The 21105-nt window shown below is 54.0% G+C and overlaps 1 protein-coding gene across 2 annotated transcripts in view; it reads right to left on the minus strand.

The window, feature by feature from the left end:
* Positions 1–892: 892 nt before the first annotated feature.
* ZC3H18 (zinc finger CCCH-type containing 18) overlaps positions 893–21105 on the minus strand; it is a 43169-nt gene continuing 22956 nt past the window's right edge. For both annotated transcript variants that reach the window (XM_032121903.1, XM_032121902.1), the window contains 10 exons: positions 14835–15035; positions 13582–13707; positions 12096–12197; positions 9710–9853; positions 8953–9105; positions 6808–6962; positions 6075–6271; positions 4943–5039; positions 2794–2890; positions 893–1517 (listed from right to left, as the gene is read on the minus strand). In XM_032121903.1, coding sequence (XP_031977794.1) covers positions 1319–1517; positions 2794–2890; positions 4943–5039; positions 6075–6271; positions 6808–6962; positions 8953–9105; positions 9710–9853; positions 12096–12197; positions 13582–13707; positions 14835–15035 — 1471 coding nt within the window. In that variant the 3' untranslated portion in view covers positions 893–1318. The remainder of the gene's footprint in view (positions 1518–2793; positions 2891–4942; positions 5040–6074; positions 6272–6807; positions 6963–8952; positions 9106–9709; positions 9854–12095; positions 12198–13581; positions 13708–14834; positions 15036–21105) is intronic.

Genomic DNA, 21105 nt, shown 5'->3' on the forward strand with positions numbered 1-21105 from the left:
CCTGGTGACACGGGACGGGCATCCCCCAGGCCGTGCCCTGTTGCGTCACCCGCACCGTGAGATCACCACAACATTCCCGGGCAGAAATCCCAAATTGGGCAACCTGGGAAGAGCTGAGGGACTGTCATCACCCCCTGCTGGGACTCCTCGCTCCAGAATGGCCCCGCGGCCTCCAACAGCACCAGGGGGATGCTGGGCTCATACTGGGAACAAGGAGCAGGGCTGGAGGATGGGAAATCCCAGGGACCCCAAAAATTATTCCTGAAACGAGAGGGGTTTGTCAGGGGCAGCCCCAGATACCCCCCACTAACACTTCACAGCAGTAGGACACTGGGAACAAGGAGCCTGGGAGATCCATTGGGACATTCAGGGCCCCCAAACGTTGTTCCCTAAATTAGGGGGATTTATCAGAGGGACCCCTCGATGACACCAGGCAGGGCAGAGGCTGCAGAGCTCCCCCAGTCACACACCAGTGGGATACTGGTTTGACACACTGGGTGCTCCCCCAGGAAACAGAGCAGCTTTTCCATATCCACAGAGCTGCACGTCCCAAAAACCCCCAAAGAGAGGGGAGCACAGACCCCTCCCTGCCCCCAAGGCAAGGGAGATGCAGAGAAGAGCAGGAAAAGGAAAAACTGGTTATCAAAATATTTTATTTCAGGGAGATCCCTCCAAAAAAAAAAAAAAAAAAAAAAAAGAAAAAAAAAGAAAAAAAAAGGAAAAAAAAAAAAGAAAAAAAAGAAGAAAAAAACCCAACAAAAAAATAAAAGGAAAAATCAAAGGAAGAAGGACCCTCCTGGCAGACGGACATGCCCACAACACCTGCAGGGCTCCTGGGAAATCAACTGAACCGATCCCCTGCTCCAAAGAAACGACAGGTCATTCCCGAGGGGACTGAGGCAGGAATATATATATTTTTTTCCTGGGGGAGGAGGGGCGTTGCCAGCAGTTCACAGCAGTTTTCGGCTCTCTCGGCACACGGGACTAGAACTGCATTGCTGAAGACACTCAACACACAGCAGGGCTAACTAGGAGAATACAACTCGAGGCTAGCAAAGAGGAGAGGGGACACAGGAGAAGTGGGAGCACCCCACAGGGCTGGAGTCCTCTGTGCAGAATTTACACGGCTCCGGAGCCCTCCCGGAGCCATTCGTCGCGGGCCTTCCCGGCTGGACAAAACTTCCTTAATTTTTTTGTTTTGTGTGGGTTTTTTAAAAAGAACCGCGGCCAAAATGAAGACAGGAACTGCAAAATCCCAAAGCAGCCGCTTTTTCCACTATTTATAAAAACATCAGCAGTCACTACGGGGCACGGCCCACTATACTTTTCCTGGGATTTTGGCCCGTTTGCGGGCGATGGCGTCTTCCACCGCCTTGAGCTGCTTCAGGAGCTCCTCCCGCCGGGACAGGGTGCTGGATTTGCTGCCCTTGGCAGCCGCGGGGCCTGGCTCCGAGCCCTTGCCCGGGACACTCGTGACTTTGCTGGAGCTCTTGGACTGAGGGGACAGCTGGCGTTTCCTGCAGGGAGAGAGGGAGATGGGAGTGAGAGGAGCTGGGAACAGCCCAAAGGCATCGGCTGCACGGGAATCCAAGGTGCAACTGAGCCCCACTGTCCACACTAAACCATACTGGAATCATGGAATTTGTGTTGGGAAGGACTTTAAAAATCATCTCTTTCCATGGGCAGGGACACCTTCCACTGTCCCAGGCTGCTCCCAGCCCCAGTGTCCAGCCTGGCCTTGGGCACTGCCAGGGATCCAGGGGCAGCCCCAGCTGCTCTGGGCACCCTGTGCCAGGGCCTGCCCACCCTCACAGGGAGGAATTTCTCCCGAATTCCTGAGTTAAGCAGAGTATCAGGAAGTGCCAGCACAGGAAGTGCCACATGTAGCACATTGTTCCAAGAGCAGGTGGGAGAAAGAGGTTGGAGACAGGAGGCCTTGGGTTGAAAACTGGCTGAAAGAGTAAAAAACCAGCTATTCCACAGGGATTCCCAGATTCCCAGGATTAAACTCGGCGCCAGCTCGTGGCTGCAGGGAGCAGCTCCCTGTGAGACACAGAGGGGAGAGGAGCCCTGGAGCGTCCCCCCAGTCCCAAATCCTTCAGCCCCTTCCCTGTGATGTTTGCCCCCAGAGATCGTCGGAGAGGTGGAAAAAGGCAAAGCAGCAGCATCTGCTGAGGGCAGGGAGGACTGAGGGAGCTCCAGGTGTGTCCCGCATGTTCCACAACCCTCCAGCCCCCGGAGCCACACAGCCAGCCCTGCACTGGGACATTCCCAGTGCTGCAGCGGGCACAGCTGGGCTGAGCTGGTCACTGGTCAGCTGCACGGGAAGGTGCAAAGGCAGGGCTGTCCCTGCCCTGCCCCGTGCAGGGGACACCCTGAACACAGCACAGCAGCAAGGGGAGCAGCTGGGGGTGTGCCAGGCTGGGAAAAGGGGAATCGGGCACTCCTGTCCAGGAGGAGCTGGGCAGGGGAAAGGGGTTGTACTCTGTTGCTCGTTAACACCACGCTAATGAGCTGCAGGGGCACGGGCTGAGCTCACTCCTGACCCACTTGGCTGCTGGTGCTCCTGCTCTTCTCCCAGCAGCAATGGCCCAGCTGGAGGCTCTGCACGAAGCCCTGGCACCGCTGGCACCCGCCCAGGCAGCTCCGTGTCCTTCATGTGTGCTCCATGGCAACTGGAACTGCCGGCCTGGGAGAGCCTGGGAGGCGCTGGGAGCGGGGCTGGAGCCCCTGGAGGAGCAGGGCTGGAGCCCCTGGAGAGCTGTGTGGCCCGGGACAAGCAGCAGCACTCACCTGTCTGCCTGTGCAGGGGAAGGTTTCGGGTTCTGACCCCGCTGCCGCTCCTGTTTGGGGGACGAGAGTCTCCCGGTCGCCTTCCTATCGCGAGAGCCTGGCGGGAGAGGAAAAGGACATTCCTTCATTTTCCTGCTTGCCACCAAGGCACAGGTCACCCCCTGCCTGCAGTGATTGACCAGATGATGCCCCAAAAAAAGCCAAGTTCAGCAGCAGCTGGAAGAACCTCACTGTTGTGCCCCCCACACCTCAGGGGGAGCAGAGAAGCCAGTCAGGGCTGTGCCCCACGGTCACCTGGACACACCACCTTCCACTGCCCCTCCTCACCTTCCAGCTGCTGGAATAAGGCTCTTCCATGGCATTTGGTGCCTGCAGAGCTGCTGGCTCTGCCCTGGTGGCTCACAGGGTGTACTGGCTCCAGGAGGGACAGGCGAGGGCAGCTCTGCTGCTTTCAGAGCCAGCGGCACCCCCGTGTTTGTTCAGCACAGCTCAACTGCCAGGCCCTGCCCCAGCAGAGCTGCCCTGGGCACTCAGGGATGCCAGGGAGCAGCTGGGTTATCCCAGGAACAGACAGGGAATTCTACCTGGAGGGCAGCCTGTGGACCTGCTGCCCTGCACTGACCTCAGCTGGAGCAGCACTGCGGGAAGCAAAGGTGCCCAGCCCCTGGTGGCAGCAGCCCCTGTGTGTGCCAGGGCAGCCCTCTGCTCCTCAGGATGCACACTGGGACAGCCCCAGCCCACAGGCCCAGGTTACAGAACAGCTGACACACTCAGGCCACCACCACTGACCAGTTTGGTGCTGGGATGCCGAGGGGCTCAGTCCCAACTCAGCCAAGGGCATGTTTGCCACTGGATTTGGAGTTCCATGGCTTCGACTCCCCATCCCTGGAGTGTTCAAAGCCAGGCTGGATGGGCCTTGAAGGTGTCCCTGGTCTTTGCTCCCTTCCAGCCCAAACCAATCTGAGCTTCCATGATTTGCTACAGCTTAAAAACTGGTAACACAGAGACAACGAAAAGCAGAGGATGACATCGATGCCTCCCTAGAAGCTGTGCTGGCCTGGCCCCGTTGCTCGTGTGTGAACCAGACCCCAGTGAACTTCAACCTCAGGCAGTCCCTCGCAGGCTGCCCTTGCAGGAGGTGAACGTTGCAGGCTATTAGCACGGTTAATAATAGCGTTGCAGGTTATTAGCACAGAGCTGCTGCTGGCTGGCACCCAGAGTCAACAGGATCCACCTACAGCTGAGCCACCAGGGAAAACAACATCATGTGGCAGCTCCGACGTCACCAGCCGCCACCTCTGGCTGCCAACTGTCCCCCACCCCCTCTGCCCCTTGGCAGCCACAGCAAAGGCTGGAGGGTGGCACTGAGGTCCCTCTCTGTGGCTGCCAGCTTGGTTTTCCCAGCTGTTCCTACTGCTGGGGAGGATTGAGGCCCAGGAGAGCACTTGGAAAGCCCAGGTCTTTCTAAACATCCAGGGCAGAGCGGGTTGCCTGAGGTGGGGCAATCAGCTCATTTCCCGGGATGGTGATGCAGGCAGGGATTGCATCCCTCCATCCCTGCTTGGCAGCCCGCGCTCCCTTTCGAAGCACCGTCACCAGCGCCGGGGTTCGGGGCTGGCAAAACTCCGGGATGCACCAAAGGGAACTCCTGTGACTTGGAATCACGGAATGGGTGAGGTCTGGAAGAGAACTTCACATCATCCAATCCAAGCCTTAGCCCAGCACCACCATGGGCACCCCTAACCCTGTCCCCAAGTGCCACATCCCCACCTTTTTGAACACTGCCAGGGATGGGGACTCCCCCACTGCCCTGACAGTCTGTTCTAATCCTTTCTGGGAAAAAAAATCTTTCCTAATATCCAACCTAAACCTGATTTCCACAGCCACATCCCAGGCCAGCAGCAGCGAGCAGGAAGCCATGGGGTGGATGAGTCAAAGCCAAGGGGTTATTTTTTTTGGAGAGGACTTCCAGGGACACAGGGGAGCCACACTAGGCACAATGTGGGCACACCTCTGCTTGTGTTTTTGCAGCAGGATGGTCAATATACCCCCTTTATCTGGTGGCAATCCCACTGTGAGGTTTTGGAAGGACTGCAATGGATCTTTCCAGCTGCTGGAAAGCAGGAGCCTGGGCTGGCTGATGCCTCACCTCTGTCAGGTGACAGGTTGGCCCGTTTGGCTGGAGGAGAGGTCGGCCTCTCTTTGTCTGCTGGCTCGTATCTCTTCCTGCTTCCTTTGTCAGCTGCCTGCAATGGAATTAAAACAACAGAGCTGAGCAGCCACTTCCCTCTGGAGAGGGAAACAGGCACAGCCATCCCCTGGGATGTGCTGCCTGGCTCCTGCTAACCCCTTTCCCAATGAACTCTGCACACACCAGTCCCAGCCATTCCCGAATCCACGTAGCTCCCAACCACCGGAAGCCAACAGCAACACTCCCCTGCACTGGGGCTAACGCTGCACTAATTTCAGCACAGGAACGGGACAACAGCAGCTTTTTGGGATGTTTTTTTGTCCAGCAGCACCAAGGATAGCAGATGTGAAGCAGGCATGTGGAGCCGTGCCTTTTTGCAGGCTGTCATGTATCACTGCACACTCCTCCCTCCGGAGCAGCTTCCTGCCTCTGATAAAGCCTCCTCACGTCAGAGCACAGGGAAGTAGAAAAATCTGCAGCCTCAGACTGCGCCGGGGAATTTGGGCTGGCAGAGCAAAATATCAAAAACAGGAACCTGCCCACGTGATGGGGCCAACACCCTGCCCCGGCACCAAACCCCACGAGGCCCAACTCCCCCACATGCTGCGGATTGGGATCTGCGCCGAGGGCTCCAAACCGGGGCAGCAGGATCAGTGGCAAGGGGAAGAGCCAGGTGGGCACCCTGGCAAACTGAGGCTCTCGCCACTTGCCCCTCTGGGCTCGGTGCCTGGCTGGTCCCAGCCCGCTCTGGTGTGGCACAGGAAGCATGCCCGGAGCATCTCCCAGTGGGAAAGGCCCCGGCACACGCGGGACCTTCGAGCAAGCGGGGAAGAGCCTGGAAGCTGCAGCAGGAATGTGCCCCAGGGAAGCCGCCAACACAGTCCCAAAGTGAAGCCACCACAGGGTGTGTGCTGCCAGACTGGTTCTCTGTGCCGCCCTCCAAGCCGGCCCCAGACCTTCCCGGCTGAGCTCATCCCAACAGCACCGAGCCCGGAGTTCCCCTCCCGCTGGGATGCATCCCCTGCTGCTCAGGCCCCTGGGAGCAGGGAATGCCAGCCACCAGGGAATGCCAGCCACCAGGGAACCTCACCTTGTTCAGGAGCGTCAGTTTGATCTCCTTGTGCCCGCTGAAGCCGCCCTGCTGCGCCTGGGGGGCCGAGGGCTGCTGGCCCTGGGGCACCTGCTGGGATTTGCTTCCTGGGGTGGGCTTGGCTGATTTCAGGAGCTGAGCGGGCACATCCCGTTTCCTCTTCTCCTCTTTAGCACTGTCTTCTTTTTTTGACTTTCCTGTAGGGAGCACAGAGCACAAGTGGTGACTTGGGAACGATTCCTGTTGCCTGCTTGCCCTTTGGGCAAGAGGACGCTGCTCCAGGGATGGGAAAAGCCCACAGCAGTAACTCAGCACGTGGCTCCGAGGTTAAGGGACTCAGGAAACCAGAATTTCCACAGAGAGGAACACAAAAGACAAGGAACAAAAGGCTTTTGCCACCGACTCTGCTACGGTCTGGAACGAGCAGAGGAAGAGCAACGCGATACTGGAGTTGTCCAGATTTACGTCACCTTCCAAGGGTGAAGGAGAATGGGGTGAGGGAGAGGCAGAACTGCCAGGCAGGAAAAGGGATGAGACAACCAGAGGCACAGGGACGGAAGGATGTGGACGTAAATTTGCTCCACAGCCTCACCGCACCTCTGGGCTCCTGTGTCGCCTCTGCTCAGTGATTTTCCCGGAGCCCGCAGTATTCCCAGGGAAGGATCTCTGCTCTTCCCTTCTTTTCCAAAGACTCCCTAGAGGAATAAAACCCCACCAAAGCAGGTAGCTGTACCTTTCTTCTGCTGGGCCGGGGTGGGGGAACGGGAGCTGGCCGAGGACACGGGGCTGGCCAGGTCCGCGTACATGTCCTCGGAGTCGGCGCTGCGCACGGAGCTGCTGCTGGACGAGGCACTGGACACGGAGGAGACGCTGCTCACGCTCAGGGACCTGCGACCAACCAACAGGCAGGAAGGCAATGAGGCCTTTTTTCATTGCCAGGCATGGCTGGGTGTTGGGAAGATCAACAGGCAATGATCAGGAAGACACACAAAGGCTGTGCGTCCTGGGGTGCTGCTGGTAGGAAAAATCCCAAAGCTGTGGGATGCAGGCCTAGAAAGTAATGTTTATTTATAGCCAGGATTAGGGCAATGTGTAAACAGGTCACTGTTTGCCCAGGAAAACAAGGAGTGAAAGCAGGGAGTGCACTGGCACATCCAGGTCAGTGTTACAGCTCAGGGCAAAGGTTCCCTGGCAAGGTTTCTGCTGTTGGCACACATCGACTGTCACGACTGGCAACGACAGGGAGATGCCTCCAAGATGGGTATTTCCTACCAATGCCTATCCTGGGAAGTGTTCAAGCCAGGCTGGACAGGGCTGGAGCAACCTGGTCTAGTGGAAGGTGGCAGAGAGTTGGACTGGATGAGCTTTAAGCTCCCTTCCAAGCCAAACCATCCCACTCCATGAATATTCAGGAGCCTCTCCAGCCTGTTCCACACCCCGACCTGCTCTGCCAGCAAGGCCCAGGCTCCCTGGCTGGAAGCTGGATTGGGATGACTGAAGGAGCTGTGGCAGCTTCAGCACAGACCAACCCTCTGCAGCCTCTACCACCCCCTGGCACCACGATGGAGCTGAGTTCTGAGAGCTCTCATGGATTGCTCCAGTGGGGCCAGGATGAGCCAGAAACTCCTTCTCCAGGCTACCAGGATGGCCCAGCACACCTGGTGTGGGCACACGGTGCATTTCCCACATTTCCCCCTTCCCACAGGAGCAGCACAGCAGCCCCAGGGTGCTCACACTTCCCATCCATGGCCTGGTGCTCTCTGAAGCTCTTGCATCACCCCTGGCTGAGCTGATGAATGTGACAAGCACGGAATAAACAAGCCGGGATTTCCATAAAGTAACACGGACGCTGAACCTCGGAGCTCCACAGAGTTCACCGATGGGAATTTGCAGCTGCTCTGAGCCAAATCCTGCTCCATCCCCTGCTTTTACACCACAGGACTACTGTGACATCCGTGTGCCAGGGAAGTGCTGTGTTTCAAGGCTCTGCCTGTGAGGATTTGGGGAATCCTCTGGGTGAAGAGACGAAAGAAACCTGAAGGAATGACTTGAGAGTGGTTTGTTTCTCTTTGCTGGAAGGAGTTTGCTCTTTACACATCCCACAGACCAACAGGCTGGGAACTATTCACTTGGGGCTAAACACAAAGGAACTGGCCCTGCAACTCTGGCAGCAAAGGAAAAATATCATTAGCTGAGCCTTTTAGGGATTTTCTGACCTACCTCTCCTGACAGGCCAAGCATGTCCCCTAAGGACACACAGTAACCAGAGGTAGGAGAGGCTCAGGAGAGCCAAGCTCCATAGCCTGAAACTGTTCATTTGTAAATTAATTAGGATGTGGGATCACCCTGGCCAGAAGGAGCTGTTCTGGTCACCACTTGGGTTAAATGGGTGCTTGGACACACATGACAGGATTATTTCCTTGAATAAACCACAAGGGAAATATATCAGAGAAACATGGAATGGTTTAGGTTGGAGGAGACCTTAAAGGTCACCCAGTTCCAACCCTGACACCTTCCACTGTCCCAGGCTGCTCCAAGCCCCAGTGTCCAGCCTGGCCTTGGACACTGCCAGGGATCCAGGGGCAGCCACAGCTGCTCTGGGCACCCTCACAGGGCAGCATTTTTCCCAAACATCCCATCTAAATATCCCCTCCTTCAGTTTAAGGCCATTATATCTTGCTCTATCTCTCCATGCCCTCTTCAACACTGCATTCCCACCACAATTCAGGAGTTGGGATCCAGTCTTGTCCCACCTCCCAGGCACCCGCAGCTTCTGCTGCTGCAGCTACAGAGAGTTTTCCGTGCAAGAAACCAAACCAGTGAGCAACAGCCACAGTCTCTGCTGTTAAACAAAGGTCACGAAGGGTCAGGGCTGTACCTGGATTTCCTGGACCCAGAGGGAGAGTGGGAGACTGAGGCAGAGGATGATCTGGAATGAGATCTGGAGAGAGACCGGGACAAGGACCTGGATCGGGAGCTGGACCCGCTGTAGCTGCTGGCACTGCCACTGATGCTGCCACTGATGGTCCTCCTGCAGGACAGCAAACACCCCTCACAGAAAGGGAATTGGAATGGGAAAGAGAGAGAGGGAGGGGGGAAAAGCCCACGAGAAAGCAGAGATTTGCTCAGCACCCCCTGACTGATGCCCGGCCCTCCCCGAAGGGTGATCGGCCCCTTCCACCACTTCTCCCAGTTTATGTCCTGGGAATGATGTTCTGTGGTGGGCAGTATCGCTGTGGCCAGTGTGGGTCAGCTGCTGACCCTCCACCACATCAGATCTGTGTGGGACCAAACAGATCCCACACATTCCTTTTTCCTCACTGTGCCACCTCCACAACCAGCAGCTCTCAAAAATGTCTTTTTTTTCCCCACTCCCACTCTGATTTTAACACATTTCCCATATTCCACCTATTCCATCCTCCCCCCAGCCTCCAGAGGCACGAGCCACTCATGGCAAGCCAGGAACATTTCCCCCAGCTCTCTTCCCCTTTTCTCCCTGCCTCAGGAGATGGATTTCTCCTTTAACGCGGGCACTTGGGACTCTGGGATTTGCCGGATCTTCCAGGAGAAAGAAACGCAGGATTTGCTGGATCTTGCAGGAGATCAAGCCTCACTCCACCCCCCAGCTCTCTCACCTCCTGGGTGGAGTCCTTGTCTGACGTTCCTTCCTCCTGGCTTCCCGATTATCCCCTGGCTTGGCTGGCTCCGGGGCTGCTGCCGTGACTTTCGTGAGCGGCTGAGGGACTGGGAGGGCAGTGAGTTTCTTCACAGATTTCTCCCTGGAAAAAGGACAATTTTCAGGGGTGTGATCCCAGGGGGTGGGCACAGAGCACGGACATCCTCAGAAATGACGTGCCCAGGTTCGCTGTTGTTTAATATTCTAGAGATTATGGGATCCTGGAATGGTTTGAGCTGGAAGGGACCTTAAAGCTCATCCCACTCCACTCCATACCACGGGCAGGGACACTTGCCACTATCCCAGGTTGCTCCAAGCCTCATCCAGCCTGGCCCTGATGTGATTCCTGTAGCTACAAACACTTGGCCGTTCCCCCAAAACACAAACACCACGGATTTCCCTACAGGGATTTGTTCCCCATATTCTCAATCAATTCATCTTTTCAGAGACAAATTACTACACAACAGCCAATTGTGGAGATATTTGACTTGTAAATTAACTCCTGAAGCAGACTGGGTGGAAATGTTGTTTCTTATCCATTTAATTCCATCATTTTTTATCCCAAACACTTACAGCTGCTTAAAATCTGCCAGTCAGGCCTCAGAATGAAATGCACACAGTTAATGCAAAAATTCTCTTTTTAACTCCAGAACCCAGATCAGGAGGGTGCAAAACAACCTGTGGGTGCAAGTATCCCTTGGATCTGTCCCTTGGCTTGTGTTCCCTGTGGAAAACTCTGTGGGAACCCCACTGTGTGATCCAACACTCACTGCATGAGATGGGAATGGCTCTGGCTCCTCAGTGCTGCCCAGTTCAGGGCTCAGAGCACTCCACCCCTGCTCTGACAGCTGGACATTGCTCAACTCATGATCCTGGAATGGTTTGGGTTGGAAACACCTTGAAGAGCATATTCCACCCCCTGCCATGGGCAGGGACACCTTCCACTGTCCCAGGCTGCTCCCAGCCCCAGTGTCCAGCCTGGCCTTGGGCACTGCCAGGGATCCAGGGGCAGCCACAGCTGCTCTGGGCACCCTGTGCCAGGGCCTGCCCACCCTCACAGGGAAGGATTTCTCCCCAATATCCCATCCATCCCTGCCCTCGGGCAGTGGGAAGCCATTCCCTGTGTCCTGTCCCCTCCAGGCCCTTGTCCACAGCCCCTCTCCAGCTCCCTTCAGGCCCTGGAACATCCCAGCACTGATTTCACACCTATTAACTGGGGAGGAGGTGCTGTCTGCACACACGCACTGTTAATTCCTCCTCCTTCTGTGCTCAGTATCTGCAGTTATCCCCTGCAGAACACAGGATTAAGCCCATGGCATGTCATCCAGTGCCAATAATCCCTGTGCTGGGGCAGGCTGCTGTGGCATCACCAGACCAGCACCGGGAGGGAGCACAGACATCGCTGCAGGGGCCTCAGAGGGCCGAGCCCCGAGTGGAGGGGAAAAAACCCCAAAAGGCAGCATAACAAGGGACAAGAAGTGTGGCAAAGGGGACTGTCCTAAATTCTGGAGAATTCAGGGGGATTCCCATGGTGTCATTTATTTGCAGGTCAGCTTAAAAGAGGTGACATCACTACGGTGTTGTGTCACCCTCCAACGTCCCCGTAATTTGCCACCGTGGGGTTTGTGAAATAGCAATTTCAGGAATTCAGAAGAGCAGCAGGGCTGTCAGAATGAGCCAAACCCAGCTGCAGAGAGCTCCAGTCCTGTTTTCATCCATCTCCAGTGTGAAAAGTTGATGAGGCTGAACCATTTCTTTATTCTAAGGCTGTGGATGAACCAAAGCCACAGCAGAGGAAGGAACTGGAACTTTCTTAGAGCTCCTATTATGTATATTCAGATTATACAAATATAGCTGCACACACTGAATGTTTCAGCAGTAAATCAGATGTGTTTAGACACTTGGATACAGTAATATTTACAGATATTTGCAGAGTTTAACTTGGATTTAGTAAGTAAAAGTGTCATTATTTAATGAAATTTGCCAAGCTAAAAACTCTTCAATAATGGATGTATTCTGCATCTTTCATTTCTTTCTTAAATTCTCAACCAGGATTAGAATCCATGAATGGTTTGGATGGGAAGGGACCATAAAGATCCTGTTCCACTCCCTGCCATGGGACACCTTCCATAGCCCAGGCTGCTCCAAGCCCCATCCAACCAGGGATCCAGGGGCAGCCCCAGCTGCTCTGGGCACCCTGTGCCAGGGCCTCTCCCTGCTCACAGCCAAGAATTCCTTCCCAATATCCCATCTAACCCTGCATTCCTTCAGCTTAAGGCCCCTGAAGGTCAGAAGGGCTCGTCTGGACTCTGTTCAGAGGTATCCAGAGGAAGATGGATCCTTACCCTTTCCCAGGAGGTGGCAACAATTCCCCTTTAGCCTTCGCCAGTGGCTTGTGAGGAGATGGTGTTGGAGAAGGAGAGGGAGAAGATGAGAAGGACCTTGACCTGGAAAGGAAGGAGACATCACTGAGCTCAGGCTCTGGGATTGCAGGAGCTTTTCCTGGCTCTCAGGGAGTTCAGCCACCATTCCCTCCTCCCCAGGAACCTGTCCCGAGCTTATCCTGCTGTTATGTTTGGACTCTGTGCAACAAGACTTAACTTCTGCCATCAGACCAGCGGGAAGAGTAGAAAACAAAAGGAAAAAATAGGATCAGCTGGAAAAGAGGCACTCCAGTTATCCCACAGCAACACCTGAGGCTGTCTCCATCCTCTCTGAATTCAGTCCTTAGGGAGCATACACAGGAAAACAAGTAGGATTTTGACTTGCACGTTCATCACTTTATGTCCCGTTAACTCCCAGAGCAGCTCATCCTTTCACCAGCAGCAAAACCCCAAAAAACTTGGGGGAAGGACACAAAAAATACACCTAAACCTAATACTGATCTGTAATTCCTGGAACACGAGGAGAAGCACTAATGGTGCATGCCAAAGGCAACCATCAAGGGCAGGAGCTGTTTCCTGAGCCCCTGGCAGGCACAACACGTGCTGGGGTTGGGGTGATTCACCCCAGTGCCAAGACTGGAAGTGCCTCTGTTGCAGCCCAGTGCCTCAGCAGCCTGACTCCTGCATGACAGCTCTTCTGGGGAACAGCTGGGCAGAGGGCATTGCTCACCCCAGCGAGAGGCAGCCAAGGGTGTCACCCACGCTGGCACTGCCCTCACGGAGCAGAGCCTGGCATGGGCTGCGTGGGGGAAGCTCATTCTGCTTCCCAGATGGAATCAGCTCCCAGCTGAGCTTTTCCTAGGAGAAAGCAGTCTCCCAAAGTGACAGCGTGTGTTTTTCCATCACCTGTGGGATCTGCTCTGGGTACCTGCATGGCTTCAGCTCTGAAGAGGTGCCTATCTAAGGAGCTAGTTCTCCCACTGTCTCCCAACTTTCCACACTCGGAAAACTGTCTGCAGGGGCAAGGAAGCTGCAGAGGAATAAATAATAATCAGCATGGGACATTGGAGTGCTACTTTGAAGTGTCAGGACTATCACAAGACACAACTGCTTTAATAAAGAAATGGGATTTGCCTCCTGAAATCGAAAATTCCAGCGCCATGGAAAGGAGATGCTGCTGAACTCCTTCCAGCCAGAAAATGCAAATGATGGGAATGTTCATCTACCACAGGCACAGCAAAGAGCCCAGCCACAACAGCCCTGCACTCGTGGGTGGGAGCACCGGGGAGAGGAGGGGGTGGCTGACGGATCTCCTTCATCCAACAACCACAGCCTCCCTCACTCAGGGAAGTGCTTGGAGTGCTTTATTTCAATGGAGCAAAAAGGAGCTGTCAGGAAGCATTTGGAAACCATTCCACCATTGGTTCCCAGTCCCAGGAGCCACTACCTGGACCTGCTGCCTGAGAAAGAGCTGTGCCTGGAGGAGCGACTGGAGTAGGAGCTGTAGGAGGAGGATCTGGAGCGCGAGCGGGAGGAGCCGGACCCAGAGTAGGTGGATGAACGAGAAGAGGACCTGGAAGAGAAATATTAAAATTCAGAGCTTCTTGAAAAGCTCCCAAGGTCTTGTTTCCAAAGATGTTCTTCCCAAGTTCTGCTCCAAACCCCACGTGCCTTCTCCTCAGGGAGCTGTCAGGATTTGCAGCCTCTCCTCAGATCCCCTTTTTCTTCTAGGGAGGATCCTGTTGTTGCTACTCTTTGCACCCTTCAATAAGCCTCTCTCTCTTTAATTACTGATTTTCCATCCATTTTGGCAACTGCTTCCACATATTCCATGCCTTTTCACTGGACAAAACCCTGACAGATCACCTGACTGGGTGCAGTGATCCCAGCAGGAAAATCTGCTTCAGGAGGGCTCTGGCTTTTAGATGCCTATCTCCAATTGAACATGTTCCTCATTCCTCCTGGATACTTCCCCCCCTCCTTCAGGAGCTTCAAGTTCAAGCATTTAAAGGAAATTGATCCAGTCTGTGCCTCGAGGCTCCCAGATTCAGGGAGTTTCTTTCTGAAAGGTGCTTTTTATCTTATTTTCCACCGTTGGTTTCCAAGCCCCATTCCAGCCCTCCAAGGCTCTGTCGAACCTCCACAATCCCAGTTCTCCCAGTAGCATCAACCTGCTCTTACTGGACTGAGCTCAACTCCTCCCTCCATCCATCCCAGGGTGACCAGGATCCAATTCTTACAGCTCCCAGTTCTTTCTGCTCCCATTAAGGTCAGTTTTCATCTAGGTGAGTTGCTATCACCCAGCCTGCATCCAGCTCTAATTCACTGGAAAAGTGGCTTTTCCAAGGATTTCCTTTTCCTAATCTCCAACAGGTCACAGCACAGCTCCCACAGTTCCCTGCCCCCTTTGGCTTCCATCTCACTGCGTGTCCATAGGTGCTCCTGAGCAGCAAAGTCTTTGCTTCCCCAAAAATAAAACCATGGAATGGTTTGGGTTGGAAGGGACCTCAAGGATCATCCAGTCCCACAGAGCAGGGACACCCTTCCAGTGTCCCAGCTTGCTCCAGCCTGGGATGGAGAATCCACAACCTCTCTGCACAACCTGTCCCAACACCTCAACACCATCCCTGGCCACGAAGGAGCCCCATCCCATTCCAGGACACGCTTCCAGGATGTGCCAGGCTCTCCCCTTCCCCTCACCTCGAGGAGCCAGAAGCGGACGCCGACGAGGCCGAGGTTTTCCGGCGCCTCCGTGCCCGGCTGGGGGACACGGACACGCCCAGTTTCTTTTTGGGAGACTTGGATCGGCGCCAGGGGTCCTTCCACTCGTCTGCCCGCTTGGATGGGGCACTGCCCAGCGCCGTGGCATCCTTGTCCTTCTTTGGTGGCTCGGGCTGGCGGCTGGAAAGCAAGGAAGAGGTCAGCAGCTGGGATTTTGGGGGGGGTTATAAAGGATGATACACAAGGCACAAGGAGAAAATACCGGAAATGATAAATATATTGTAATAAAATGTAGGAATAGATCCACAGGGCCATGGAAAAATCCCAGAATTCATCCCTTAGATTAATCCCTCTTAACCTCCCATGTGGGATTCCAGCACCACTTTGGGGGGAGGAAGTGTTAGAAGAACTCTCAGTTTGTGAAGCAGTGCTGAACCAGTGCTGCTCTGTAAACCAACAAAGCCACAATTCTGTGAGCTCCTGGCTGATTCCAGGCCCAGCTCCTGGCCTCCAAGGACTGCACACAAGCAAGAGGGAAGGGAATGGGAAACCTGGTGCTCCCTACACCTGTGCCCAGCTCAGAGCTGGAGCAAGCCCAGCCTGGTGCAGTGGAGAGGGGTCCCCACTGAGCCTGGATTCCACTCCCAGGACATCCTGTGGGGCTGTCACAGGCCAAGACACAGTGCCTTCCTTTCACCCTCCCAAAGGGGACAGCTCCCTCCTCACCTGGGCACAAAGCAGGCTGGTTCATCGCTGGGTCACCCTCTGGGTGTTTATAAACACCCCCAAACGTGCTGCTGTTGCTGGTATCCACGCAGAGGTGCCCAGCCAGGCCCCACTCTCCATCTCCTCCCTTCCCTGGTAACGGTCCTACTTTCATTTCCCCTTTTTTCGTTCCCCACCTTTCCCTTCTCCTCTCCAACCCTCTGAAAATAATTCAGGGCCAACTTTTCAGCAGCTGCACCACACACCTCCTTAACTAGTCCAGGATGAGTTTCTTGAGGCCGAGACTTTATTACCTCTCTTATCTCCGGGTGATTTAACTTGGAATTCTTCCTTGCCCTCACTCCAACCTGCACTCAACTCCTCGATTACCTGCTTCTGACCTTCTCCCTGGGGTTTCAAGCAGAGTTTGGGAGGGATTAAAGCTTTCTGAAGTCTCTTGCACTCACCAAATTAGCAGGACAATGATGCAGTTATTCCTTTCCTCAAACTAATGAGTTTCCTGGGAACCTGGGGAAGGAAAGGCCCCTTCCCCGCTGCGTTCAGCCAGTACCACCCCATTACTCACACCACTGAAGCAACCACTCCCCACACAACTTCCTCTGCCTTTTTGAGATAAAAAAGCCACCTCCAAGTTTTCTAATAATTCCAGGGACACTTCAACAAACCCCAGGATAATGAAAGCTCTTGGTTAGGAGCCTGTCCTGCCCTTTGAAGGCTTCACACCTCACTGAGAAGCCTCATCCCCTCCTTGTTGGCAGAGTTTCCTCTTCCTGAATCCAGGACTGGGATGTGCTGACCTAAAAATCCAGCATCTGACTCTTTCCTTATCTCTACTGATGTGAAAGCAATTTTACTCTTTGTCCCACAACTCCCTTGGAATATTCAGAGGAAAACCCCTCCTTTCACGTTCACCCCTCCGACAAATCTCACCCCAGCTCCAGGAGAGGAGAATTGGGTGCTTCCATCCAACACAGAAGCTCTGAGTGCCCGGGAAGGGGTCCCAGGCAGGGTTATGGCTCAGCTTTATCCCCCAGCAGCTCCATTCCATCCTGCCCCTTTCCCAGCACTGCTCCAACACACACTGTTTAACTCAGCACAGGCTATCTGCAGTGGATTGGTCAAGTTTTCCAAGTTACAGCCACAATTCCAGGAGTATTTCATCATGGAGGAACACCACGACTCGGAACAGGGGGCTGAGACACACTGGACCTATTCTTTATACCCTGACAACATTAAATAGTCCAAGCTGGGCTCAAGGGCTCCTACCAGCTGATGTTTACAAATCCATTTGGAATTGCCAATTTAACCTCTGGAATATCCTCAAATCAACCAAGTGCAGAGAAGGAAGAAAGGGAAGACTGGGAAAAGCCTCCACACCTTGCATGAAGCAGCAGGATAAAGAGCAAGGAAAGGAGGAGAGAAAACCATGTCAGGATGCTCATGGATAATGCCCAAATATCCTGCTCCAACGTCCCTTCCCATGGGATCACAGTCTGCATGCTCTGGGAGAGGCAGGGGGAATATTCTGCTGGCACAGGTGGGCTGAGAGGCAGCTTTATCCAGGATAAAACCTCTGGAGAAGCTTCTCCTGCAGTGTCTGAGACGACAAATGTGGAAGCCAACAACTGTGGCTCAGGTGGGACAGCAGGGAAAGGTCCTTCCCCCAGAGGGTGCTGGCACTGCCCAGGCTCCCCAGGGAATGGGCACGGCCCCGAGGCTGCCAGAGCTCCAGAACAATGCTCAGGGTGGGATTTTGGGGTGTCCTGGGCAGGGCCAAGTATTGGGCTGATGATCCCTCTGTGTCCCTTCCAGCTCAGGATATTCCATGAATCCATGAACTAACGAATGCCCTCGCGCCTCTCCAGGCTCAGCTCCCTCCTGAACCAGTTTTCAGAAAGAAAAGTCTCCTACAGGATTTATTCTCCCTTAAAACCAACTCAAGATTCACGTCCAGCAGCACATCCTGGGAGCTGGAACAACTCCAGCTGGACTGCAGAGCTTGGGCGCCAGCTGGGAGCAGGGATGACTCTGAAAGCAAATCTCATTTACTTGCACCTATTACCTGGTTTGATGCAATTCCCTCTGGATGAAGTCACTTTCTGGAGGAAAGGTTTTTCCCCAGGAAAACCACAACAGAAAGCCTCATTCTGGGGTGTGCTTGGCTTTTTGACTCAGCAGTAAATGCTGCAGATGAGGAAGATGCTGCTCCTGTCAGGACATTTTCAAAGCCTTTCCTCAGAGCTTCCAATGCGTGGCATCACCAAAGAAACTCGTTCAACTTAAACCTGGGATCTGATGCTGCTGGACTCGTCTTCTCCAGTGGAATTCAGGAGGCAGAATGGAAAGTGAGCTGGAGGAGCTGCCAAGATCCTCAGCAGCTCCCTAGAGGAACATCCCAATCCCAGCCTGGACAAATCCCACAGCTGGGAGATGAGGAGGGGAGGACTTCTGGCTTTCACTCTTCCAGCCAGGTCATTTAGTGCTGGATCTGGTGCTTGGTGGAGCTCCCAGCTCCTTACTTCCATAAATTAAAAAATAAGAACTGTTTGCTGCTGGCTCAGTGAGTGCAACCTGCCCTCGGGAGGGGCTGAGCCATGGTGAAAAGGAGGGAAGGAAGGAAGAATTCCAGGGCTGGTGAGCCATGGGATCAGCTCAGGAGCTCATCCTCAGCTGCCCAGGCTGCTGGCAAACCTCGCACACTTCAGCACAGAGACTGCCAGAGAACTCTCGTGTTCATCCCAATCTTTTTCACCACATTCCTGTTTTTAGGAAACATTTGAAGTATTTCAGAATTAACTCCTAAGTCTATTCCACAAGGTTTAAAAAAAAAATAAATTAGAGGGAAGAAGAGACAAGACAAGAGTGACCAGAAGCACCTGAATTTCCAGCCTGATCCTCAAGGATCACTCGGGCAGCAGCTTCCAAAGGCAATTTTACCCTTAAAACAACTAAAAGCTGTCTCCCTCCAGAAGGAACGTGCTGATGCCCATTTGGCTGGAATCTAATGACAGCAATCAAGAGAAAAGTGAGGCTTTGGCAGGGAGAGGAGGAGCAGAGGCAGCTCCAGCTGGCAGCACCCCGGCGTGGGTCAGCCCACGCACGCGCCCAGCTCCCAAATAAACCCGGCTCCCAAAAAAACCCCGGCTGAAGCACGTCACCGAGTCCAACAAAACTTTGGAGAGAGGGGGAAAAAAAGGAGCTGCCCAACTCCAGTTCTCCTCATGTATTATGCAAATGCTGCCAAAGCATTTCTAATCTTGGAGGGCAAAATGAGCTTCCCGGGGAAAGCGCTTCCCCGTGTCCTTCCCCCTCCCGTGGGACACGGCTCCCACAGGGAACCAAACCTTATCACCCCCGGGCAGCAGTGACGCCAGCCTGGCTCCGGGGCTGCTCTTCCAGCTCCGTTTTCTCCAGGAGGAAAGCCCAGGGATGACTGAACAGCCTTTGCGTTTCTCGCAGGAAAGCTGCGATTGCGTCAGCAGCGCCGGCGCCGCTTTTCCTGCAGCGGCAGTGGAATTTTCCAGAGGAAGTGGACTCGAGGAATGACTGGAGCCATGTGCCAAGGCAGTTGTGAAGGGACCTGGAATTGCTGCAAAATAAATTCCAGCAGAGTGCAAGCATGCAGGGATTTTTCCTGTCTTGGAGTAATGGAGAGGGACAACAGCTCTGGAAAGGCATCTGTGTGCGTCCAGGACAGGGAATGCTGGCCCTTGGAGCTGCTGCCCACTGATCTTGGTGAAACATCAGCAGGGAAAATGCTTTTCTCAAGCTGTTTCCATCTGAAGCTGAGTTATCAGTCAGCTTGGAAAAAAAAAAGGGAAAAAAAAAAAAAAAAGGAAGGATTTCTTCAAAGCCTGATGGGGAGAGGCTTGGAAATGAAAGAGTGGAGATACAATCTGAACCTCCAGGATGAAATCATCCCAGCAGGGAGATAAAGCTATCTGAGACAGCATCTCCCCTAAGGGCTGAGCATTTGAGGCCTGGAGAGCCTCCTCTCCATGAGCAGGAGGCAGCGATCCTGCCTGGAATGTGCCAGTGATCCTGCCCTGGAATTGCCTTGTTTCCCTAAAATCCAGGCTGGGGGATCTCCCAGTAATTCCATCTCTGAAATGCCAAAGAAAATCACATTCCTTGAGATCCACACCTGAGTCACTCAGTGCCCTTCATCTCGATCTGGGGTTACGAAACTCGTAAGGACCAGCAGAAACTGCACTCAGCAGGAATGTTTTGTGGAGAACTTGGGAAGTTTGGTTTGATTCACAGATTTCATTATCATGGAATCACGGAATGGTCTGGAGGAAGGGACATTAAAGCTCATCCAGTCCCTGCCATGGGACACCTTCCACTGTCCCAGGCTGCTCCAAGCCCCATCCAACCCAACCTTGGACACTTCCAGGGGCAGCCACAGCTGCTCTGGGCAACCTCCATCCTCAAAGGGAAGCATTCTTTCCCAATATCCCATCTAATCTGGCAGTGGGAAGCCATTCCCTGTGTCCTGTCCCTCCATCCCTTGTCCCCAGTCCCTTTCCAGCTCTCCTGGAGCTCCTTTAGGCACTTGAAGGGGCTCCAAGGTCTCCCTGGAGCCCTCCCTTCCCCAAGCTAAACACTCCCAGCTCTCCCAGTCTGGCTCCAGAGCAGAGCTGTTCTTATCACCAACTTCCCAAAAGAGCTGGGAGCAGAAATGAAAGCAAAGCTGTCTAAGCAGGTTCCATCGCTCTGGCTGGCAGCTGCACCACGAAAAACGGGGATGTAAACAAGTTGTTATCGTGTTTATCGTAGCAGAGCTTCCACGCAGGGCACTGGATTGGGATTCCAAAGAACCTTGGAGCAGCACGGGGTAAGCTCTGTATGTGAAAGGAAGGGAATTGCTCCTCTGAGCAGTCCTGGGACACCTGGAGTGTGCAGGAGCAGAGGTGCAGCTCCAGCTGGAGCAGATAAAACCCATCTCAGCCTGGGAAACCCAACACTGGCTTCCCTTAATTCCCTGCACTCCGAGAAGCCTCCCAGGGAGGTGCAGACAGCTGGAGAGCAAACCCATGCTCCTGGATGGAGGCTCCTTTTCCCACCTTCACTAAATTTCCATGGATACAGGACTAAATCAGGGCATTCTACCAATGCCCAACTCCAAAACCAGGAAGAGCACATGGTTGTCTGCCCTGCCTGCTCTTCCTCCTGTGGCAGGACAAACGGGAACAAACGAAGGATTTCTTCGAGGAAATAACTGAGATTTCCACAGGGAAAACCAAGAGGAACCCAAACCCACCATCCTCCCACCCCATCTTTGTGCAGCAGGGTGAGATGCCATCACTAAGCCCCCCAAAAAGTGACTGACAGCTGCTTTCATTCAGAGCCTCTACACCCAAAAAATAGGGAACAAATCCAGCTGGCAGCACTGGGAGACCACCAGAAGCTCTCAGGAGAGAAACAACGACCCAGGAACACCTAAAATTAGAGATTCTTCCAAAAAACCCCAATTCAGTTGCTTTGTGGCACACACACCACCGTGAATCACTCCATTTGCATT

The sequence above is a fragment of the Corvus moneduloides genome, chromosome 12 (genome assembly GCF_009650955.1).
Source record: "Corvus moneduloides isolate bCorMon1 chromosome 12, bCorMon1.pri, whole genome shotgun sequence".
In the NCBI taxonomy this organism is placed as follows: Eukaryota; Metazoa; Chordata; class Aves; order Passeriformes; family Corvidae; genus Corvus; species Corvus moneduloides.